Genomic DNA, 9939 nt, shown 5'->3' with positions numbered 1-9939 from the left:
GAGAGGGGAGAGAGGGAAACAAAAATATATGTATATATACAATTTTCTCTCGCTTTATACAAACACAAACGCATTTTATACATTTGTGTTTGTATAAAAGCGAGAGAGGCAAGGGAGACTGCCAGCGAGAACGAGAGTGGCGAGCGAGATTCACCAGGAGAGAGGCGAAATAGCAACAGTTTGCTATGGGGTACAAAACTATGTTTATAGCATTTAATTTGAATTAATAGTATGCTATTATATACTATTTTCCCTAGTAAAAATGCACTATATATCACATTACAACAATTAATTAAAATGAAATAGAAATTAGGGAATGAACTTACCTCACTAGGTTAAACTCCAAAATTGTGATTAATGAACTCTAAAGTCGTTTGCAATCTTCGATGATACTTTCAACAAAACACTCAAAATCACTTCAAAATCTGAAAATTTTAGTTGTAACTTGCATAAATGTCACTGAAAATAAGACCAATTTCTAGGATTTTTTCGTTTAGAACCACTGCACTTTGAGTCAGAAGTGTTTTGCTGGGAAAATGAAGAGGCTTTAGGTTTTTCGGTTTGGGAAATGCACATGTGGCGCTAATGTAAGAATGTGTTTAAGAATTGATTGGTTTCACTTTCCACGTGAGGAAGGTAGATTTCACGTTTTTTGCCAATCAATAAAAATATTTGCTAAAGTTTTTTGCCATGTCAGCCAATAGTGTTTAAAAGGTACAAATTTTGGGTGTTTCAAAGAATTAATAGGCAGATGGTGCGTAGTTGAGGTACCTAAGAGAAAAAACCCAACAAGTTTAGAAGCCAGTTTATGCGTTATGATTACTAGAAATGTGATTTTGTGCTAACTATTATAACGACAACAATATTTTCTTATCGGAAATGACTTTAGTTCTCTCTATTAATTAATTTTTAATTTGTCATTGCTGGGGACCGGAGTGAGTGGTAAGGTGTTAATTAATTTGGAAGCAGGTGTATTATATTAGACTATAACTTGTTAATCAACTTGAAATCATTCAGATGTTCATATGACTGATTTTAGTTCACGAGGAGTTGTAGCTCCATCTCTTCTTGTCGATGATTTGATTTATTACGTTGGAATAAAAGAATCAGTCAAAAAAATTGTATCTACTTGATTGCATAGAGAAAACAAAAGAAAATAAAGGTACGATGTATATTATATTACAAGAAATGTAAGAAAAAAATGAGATCATACTAATTGATAAATTCTATAATACAAGTCAATATTTTCAATATCAATATCAGCTTATGGATGTCCATTCTACATTAGGATCACCATCGTCTTCCTTGTCCAAAATAGCAAGTACTTCATCCCCAACGTCGTCTTCCTCTACATTAATGTCGTCGTTTAATTGCAAAGATGAATCAATAAGTTTTTCAATGTCATTCATAATCTCATCGCTAACTCCGTTTTCGTTATCATCATTGGGTTTTCTCTTCTTCTTTATCTTACAAATTACATAACCCTTGTTCTTAATTTCTCTAGCCTCCAAATAACCATCATTCAAATAGTATTCCGTCATTAGCCACTCGCCATTGGCATTCTTGTTATCACTTTTGCCGTAGGTGTACTTCAAACTTTTCACGTATCCCATGAGTCTACCTTTATTGTCAAAAACCTCTTTTCCCTTTCCTTGTGGCTTCCACGCACCCTTCCCCACAGTTCGCGAAACTCTTTTCCATTTCGGATTTTGTTTCTTTTGGGGCGTTATGAAGTAACGTGTGTAGCTGTTAGTGCCTTCAAGAATCTGCCATGGTTCGTTCTCCGCGTAAAGATTAACGACCTCCATATATTGATTTTGGTTGGGTAGTGGTTCATCTCTCGTAAACCCTACTAAATACTTCATGACTTCTATATTCTTAGGTGAAAAAATATAGCCCAACCGACTTCCCTTACCTCGAGCCATTATTTTAGCTAAAAAAGAAAAAACTTAAACCCTAATTATTACGTTGTAATAGAAGATTTGGTTGTGATTTCTTCCTTGGGTAGGCCATCCCAAGCTAATTCCCAATTACACTCCTTCAATTCTTTCGAATTGGTGGGATCTACAGATGTAGTGGCTGGTGAACCGCAGGAAGTTCTAAAGGAAGTAGTCGAAAAGGAAAAGAACAAGTTAATTACTGGGCGTATAGTAGTTTTATAGATTAATCACTCCTAGTTACTAAGAAAAAAGTGATAATTATTTAAATATACAGAGAGAAATGATCCGAGGAATAAGGGAAATATGATATGATGATTATTTAAACAAAAAGAGAGCTGATAGAGAATAAGAGGAATATGATTTGATGATTATTTATACAAAAAGAGAGAAGTGATCCAAGAGAACAAGGGAATATGATGCTAATAAGGAAAAATAATAAAATTGGAAAGCAATTAATTTCAACTATGGTTTAAGAGTTATTTTAGTTAAATGAATATTGACCTTTAGATATAAAAATTGCCACATGGCTTCAAATTAAGAACCGTATCCCTTTTTTTTCTCCTGATCAAATTTTTTTTATGTTAATCCTAATTATAATTATCCTTTCTAATTATGTCACCTTCAGAAACTTATTTTTTTCCTTTCGTAGGCGGAATTGGGAAGTTTTTTTTTTATTCCTTAAACGAAATAATTTTTTTATGTTAATTATTCAATATAATGTATTTTATTTTAATAATAAAACACATATATACCAACACAAAACAATTACTATATTCTCAATCCTAATGATTTTCATCCTCTACGTAAGTTTTGTTATTTCATTACTTTTAATCACTATTAGAAATATAGGTTTTTTTTTTTACCCATTTTCTACCAAATCAGCTCATGACTAAAAAGAAATTGATTGAAATATTGAAATATTTTCGTATAAAAAATACTACTATTTTTTTCCACCGATTTAATTATGGATAAACTACGTACTTTATTTGACATACATCACTATCATATATACTAATTTTACCTCTATTTTTAAACAATTATGTATATTGCCACTTTTAGTATTTTATACCACTAAGTGTGTGTATCTAATGAAAAATTGAAGATTAACGTATTATTGAAAATTTACACATGTATTTGACACAATTTGTTATGTCATGCATCCAAATCTTGTCAAATGTATATGGTGTTCTATCATGTATCTTAATATTATCATATATATTTTTTGCGTTATTACAATGTATCTAACTATTTCATATTTATCTGAGAAACATATTTTTTTGAATATAACGTATGAAATTGATTGTAAATATTTTTGGGTCATTAATGAAAGTGATACTATTAACGGAAAAAAAATATTCATTGATTCATTGTAGTCAAGACTGTTATTTTTTCTTTGATAATCAAGAAATTTCTGAGAATACGATCGAAACACTATTTATTAGACATAAGTTGTTTCTGGCCTGTGAGTGATCGATCGTGTAATACATCATTGCATATAGATACTAGCAAGACTTATAGTACCCTCATTTACTACTTTGGTAAGTCAATCAAGTATTTTTTATTCTTGTTCACAAGGAATGAACAACTTTCATAATGTAGTACTTAACGAATGAAGAATCAGGGATGGTTAGTCAACATTCTTGTCGTAAAATTATATTACGTATATAGATCAAAATTGAATTGTAAGGATTAAATACGTAAACTTGAACACTCTTGATACACATAAGAGCTATAACCTAGAGGGGATTCATTTATGTTTGGAAGCTTTTAATTTAGAAATTGTTACTAACATAAAATATTGCTGACTACTTTTGCTGGATCATAAATATTGTATGATGGTTGTTAGGAGTGTATAATGACAGAATATATGTACTTTTTTGCTGATGAATCTTGCAATAAGATGTTTATTTCATATTCATTGATGTTTCATATGATAAGTTGAGCTATATGGTAACACTAACTTCTTGTTAGTCAACCAGTTTGCGATAATAAAACATGAATGAAGCTACACTTTCATTCAGACTTGTCATTGACGATGAGGATTTAGTCATGATGAAATTAGATAGTTGTGTAAAATAAACCTATATACACTTTATATTTTATTTTTTTATTAACGGTTTAAGAAAGTAAAATTTGATTTAATAAATGTTGGAAGACAAGAAACAGTCAAAATATTTTTATGAAGTTGATTGCATAGACAAAACAAAAAGAAAATAAAGGTACGATATATATTATATAACAAGAAAGGTAAGAAAAACTGAGAGTATATTAATTGATATATTCTACATTACAATGTCTATATTTTCAAGATCAATATTAGCTGATGAATGTCCTTCTAAGCATTCTATATTAGGATCACCATCGTCTTTTTTGTCCAATATAGCAAGTACTTCATCCCCAACATAGTCTTCCTCTACGTTAATGCATAGATGAATCAATAAGTTCTTCAACGTCATTCATATTCTCATTGCTAACTCCGTTTTCGTTATCATCATTGGGTTTTCTCTTCTTCTTTATCTTAAAAATTACATAATCCTTGTTCTTAATTTCTCTAGCATCCAAATAACCATCATACAAATAGTATTCCGTCATTAGCCACTCACCATTAGCATTCTCATTAGTTGTGTCTTGTTTATGCGTTTGAGAACTATGCAAAATTAGTTATTAGCTGATGCAGTGCATAGTTCGATGACAATCTTTACTCCTAATTAATTTATATTTTAATTTTTGTTCGATAGCAATATTGTAGTATTTTTTTTTCCAACAATGTCTCCCATGTTCTAGACTCTAATTAAAATTCCAGAACAATGTTAAATGTGCCAACAGAAAAATGCAATCTAAGGGGTAATTCAGAGTAATTAGCAAACTAGAGTAGTAAAGGTATTCAGGACATCTAAATTATGAGGGAGCAACAAAAATTTTGAATTTTACATTTGATTCAAGAAATTAAAACTATACTAAACCACCTATTTATTCCTTTTTTGGCATTGTTCCGACACTAATGAGCATCACTTAGGCCTTCATTCATGATACTCTGCTAGGATCTGCAGCGCTTCAATAGGCCCTAGGCACGGATGTTAGAGTTACTGCCGCCGTTTACCGGGGCTTCCATTCAAAGTTTATAACACTTCTCCTTTCGACCTTTCAGCATCGGACATGTGTCAGACTCCATACATCGTGTTACCACTTATGATATCATATAAGCTCTGAATTTTCAAATGAAAAAACAACTATCAACGTGTTAGAATCAAAGTGCAGCTAACATCAACAATCAGCTGAAGCAACTCTAACAATGAGTACACATATAAGTTTTGCTTTACTATGTGAAGCCAAATTAAAATAGGTCACAAAATACTACTCATATTCATTTTTAACTTCAAATTTGCAATGCACATATCGACACATAACAGACAGCCACCAGTGAACTGTGTTCTAACCACAAGACGCTAAGATCAAAGCCTCGATCTGTAAAGGCTGAGCACAGGTGATTCAAAATTGTATGATCAGATGCAACAGTTAATACCTAAAAAGTACTCCGTAAAAAAAATAATTGACAAATTGTAAATTGAACTATATACAACTGCATAGTCCATTTTAATGATATAAATATTTTGATGTGTATTATATATCTTGTAGAACGTGTGAATTCTGCAACCAATCGTCACGAATGTCCTCAAATGCTCTATACATCTCTTCCTGAAATTCATCGCTTCTAATATCATCAACTCCGTGGCCTTCCTTCTTGTACTTCCAATGTTGTCTCTCTATTTTCCATTGTAGTAGCTTCATAAGTACTATTTTGAACATTATATTCAGAAGTTGTAGCCTCTTGTTCATCCCAAACCCTAACTTGATCTTCCGTTGTGGAGTAGTCGTTATTATGATTAGGTTCAAGCAACATAAGATCAATAATTCCCGCAACATCTCCATCTTGTGCCTCCATAACATGATCCACATTCTTCTCTTTATCCATCTTCTTCTTTATTCGACACACTACAAAATCTTCTTTAAGAATGGTTATTTTCCTTAAAGAAACTATCCGTGACATAATATTCTACCATCAACCAGGTTTTATTTTGGCCACACTCACTTGTTTCAAACTTGAAATTTCTCTTAAACCCTACCACATGCGCCGTACGATTCCTCCTTATAAGATGTTCCCCGGTTTGCGCTGTCCACGCCCTTTAGCACAAATTCGAGAAAACCTCTTATATTCAATCTTCTGCTTCTTCAAAGGAGTAATAAAGTAACGAAACTTCTCTTCAGAATTAGCTCTAAATATCTCCCATGGTGGTTGATCTCCATATATATCCACAATCTGGATAGGACATTGTTGATTCAAACATAATTCGCCTTTGAAAAACTTCTTAAGATAGTTGATTAGCTCTGTATCAGTAGGATGAAAACGTATTCCCATTGGCTTCGACATTGATTCTTGATCCCGAATTAACCTAAACTAATTATGTGAATTATGAAGTCTAAACAAAGATAGTTATCTATTTATACACATCTTATTTTCATAATGGAAACAAACTCTTAATTACTTAACAAACTTAAGTTACTTTATTTCCTTAATTACTACTATAACGGTAACTAACAAACTAAAGTTACTTAATTACTTCTCTCAAATTACTTTATTTCCTTAATTACGTATTTTATATTCCTAAATTTTAGAGGAGTTTGCTTTGAAACTTGAAAGGCGCGCCAACTACTTGAATTTGGCTAACACGTGCCTCACTCCAATATCTAAGTAAAGTTAAAAAGAGCTAATAAGATGCCTAGAGAACAAAAAATGTAAGTACAAAAAATCATAATTCAATTTATATTACTTTTCGTATAATTTTTTAATATTTAAATTTTTATTTAAAAATATTGAAGTAACATAATCTAATTTAACTTTAAAAGTTAATTAAATTGACTGTCAAAAAAGTGTAACGTGACAATAAAAAAGGAACAGAGTATCACTTGATTTATCGCATCTCCCCCTCTAACCAGATTTTAAGCAATAAAATATTTTTTTTCCTAATCAAATTTACTATGATAGTCAAGCATTATTTTTAATACAATTTAATATCATTTGCACAAAGGTTGTTCAGAAGGTTATGCATCGGACATAAAGTCCAATCTGTTCCAAAATTGAATTCACAATGCAATACATTTTGACAAAACACAATACACTGCATTTTTTCGAATACTATTTTCACAAAACGATAGGATAAAAACTTATCATTTTCATCAAGGCAACTGCAATTCAAGAGGATTTAGACCAATTCTATAATTAAATGTAATACGAAATAATATACAACTAGAAAATGATATTCTATTTGGTATACTCAATTAGGTGAAATGTTAATTTTATTTTTAAATACTTCTAGAATATTTTTAATAAGTTTGTGTAATAATTGAATCAATTGGAAAAAAGTTTAAAACTATAATCCAAAAGACCTTATTTAAACATTTGTAGGTTAGATAATGTACAATAATTTATGCATGTCTATTTATATTTTACGAAATATACAATAATGTCATCTACAAATTGCAAAGATGAATCAATAAGTTCTTCAACGTCATTCATATTTTTATCGCTAGTGGATTTTCCCTTCTTCTTTATCTTACATATTACATGACCCTTGTTCTTAATTTCTTTTGCACCTAAATAACCATCGAGTGTTTCGTCATTAGTCACTCGACACTCGCCATTAGCATTCTTGTTATCACTTTTGCCGTAGGTGTACTCCAAATAACCATCATACAAAGAGTATTCCGTCATTAGCTACTCGCCATTAGCATTCTTGTAATCACTTTTGCCGTAGGTGTACTTCAAACTTTTCACGTAACCCGCTATAAGTATGCCTTTGTTATCAAACACCTCTTTTCCCTTTCCTTGTGGCTTCCACGTACCCTTCCCCGCAGTTCGCGCAACTCTTTTCTATTTTGTATTTTGTTTCTTTTGGGGCGTTATGAAGTAACGTTTGCAGCTGTTAGCGCCTTCAAAAATCTGTTATGGTTCATTATCCACATAAAGATTAACCAACTCCATAAATTTATTCTGGTCGTAAAATGGTTCATCTCTCATGAATCCTACTAAGTAATTCATGAGTTCAATATTCTTAGAGAAAAACTTAACCCTAATTACTTTGTAATTGAAGATGAACAAGTTAATTACTATAACGATTAATTCGAAAGCTGAACTTCTAATCACATTATTTTTTGGGAAATGACCCTTTTGGTAACTTTTGTTTTTTCTGCTTTTTTGAATTAGTTGTTTGGAGTTATTTGTTAAGCGAATCACCGTCAACTACTTTGGAAAATTCTGGAAACTTTGTTTTTTTTATTCTTAATTATTCAACAAAACAATTACTATATTTTTAATCCTAATGATTTTTATTGAGTATGATCACTTGTTATTTATTACTTTTAATTAGTATTAAAAATATATATATAGGTTTGTCCTACTACTGATCGATGTGATATTTGTGTGATAATTTGATTTATTTTGAGAATGGTACAAAATTAGTTTTTCCCTCCGTTTAAAAAAGAATGACATAGTTTGATTTGAAATGGAGTTTAAGAAAAGAAAGAAGACTTTTTAATCTTGTTGTTCTAAATTAAAGTTATGTCAAATGTACCAAAATGTCCTTTAATCTTGTGGTCTTAAACATGTCACGTGGAAAGTTGAAGTGTTGCCAAAAAAGGAAAGGAGTCATTCTTTTTGAAACAGAGTAAAAAGGAAATTAGGTCAAGTATTAACTGATGTAGATCGAATTAATCAATTTCGCAAAGAAAAACTGAGGTATATTGCGTGAGTACAATCGCAAGGAAAAAGTCAAGTCACTACGATAACTTTTTCAATGACTATCACACTCATTAGTCATATGTCGGGTGCTGAAGGAAATCTATGGCTTGAAACAATCCCCTCAGGCATGCTACAATGCCCTCACGGGTTATCTTTCATCCATCGATTTTGTTAAGGCGAAATCATATCCCTCGCTACTTGTCAAATAAGGTATAGGTGACACAATATTTGTCCTTGTCTATGTCGACGATATAATTGTCATCGGCAGCCTCTCTTTTTATTGGAAATTAGTGTTACCATTTGCTTAATTTTGACTTGTGTGCCTCTCTCTCTATTTGTTATTGACGGTTTACCTTTTTGTTTGTAAACTTTGCTATTCATTGATGTTTCTTAAGATAAGTTGCGCTTTATGGTAATACTAACTTCTTGCTAATCAACCAGTTTGCGATAATGAAACATGATCTGTTACCTGTCCTCAGGGTGATGAAGCTACTCTTTCATGAGTATTTAGCGATGAACTTAGATTACCGTGTAAAATAAACCTATATACACTTTATATTTTATTTTTCATTAATGGTTTAAGAAAGTAGAATTTGATTTAATAGATGTTGGAAAACAAGAAACAGTCAAAATAGTTGTATGAAGTTGATTGCATAGACAAAACAAAAAGAAAATAAAGGTACGATGTATGTTTTATTACAAGAAAGGTAAGAAAAATTGAGAGTTTACTAATTGATAAATTCTATAATACAAGTCTATATTTTCAAGATCAATATCAGCTTATGGATGTCCCTCTAAGCATTCTACATTAGGATTACCATCGTCTTCCTTGTCCAAAATAGCAAGTACTTCATCTCCAACATCATCTTCCTCTCAGGGGCGGATCTATGAAGGGGTGTGGGGGTGCCACGCCACTCCCGAACTTCGACGAAAACTCTATATATACATAGGTATATATATATAATATTTATATAAATATAAAGCGTGCCACCCAGAGAACAAAACTGGCTTGTGGTGCCACAATAGAAGGGCAACTTAATTTAGAAGGCTGATGTTTGCGGGTTCGAATCCCATTTGTACCTATTTTTTTGAGAAATTTGCTGCAGAAGTTTTTTAAGAAAAAAAAAAGTCCGAAAAACAGTTGGCACATTATTTTAATTTTTTTAATAATTGTTATTGACTTAAATTAAATTAATTACATTA

The 9939-nt window shown here is 31.3% G+C and overlaps 1 protein-coding gene across 1 annotated transcript; it reads right to left on the bottom strand.

Annotated features, from left to right (window-relative positions):
• Positions 1-1259: 1259 nt before the first annotated feature.
• LOC102606089 (NAC domain-containing protein 78-like) lies at positions 1260-1925 on the bottom strand. The gene has a single exon (XM_006348906.1). The coding sequence runs from the start codon at positions 1923-1925 to the stop codon at positions 1260-1262; it is 666 nt and encodes a 221-aa protein (XP_006348968.1).
• Positions 1926-9939: the final 8014 nt, after the last annotated feature.

This window comes from Solanum tuberosum, unplaced genomic scaffold (assembly GCF_000226075.1).
Source record: "Solanum tuberosum cultivar DM 1-3 516 R44 unplaced genomic scaffold, SolTub_3.0 scf00102, whole genome shotgun sequence".
Classification (NCBI taxonomy): Eukaryota; Viridiplantae; Streptophyta; class Magnoliopsida; order Solanales; family Solanaceae; genus Solanum; species Solanum tuberosum.
The sequence above is the reverse complement of the archived record's forward strand: the minus strand, read 5'-3'. Positions and strand labels throughout refer to the sequence as shown.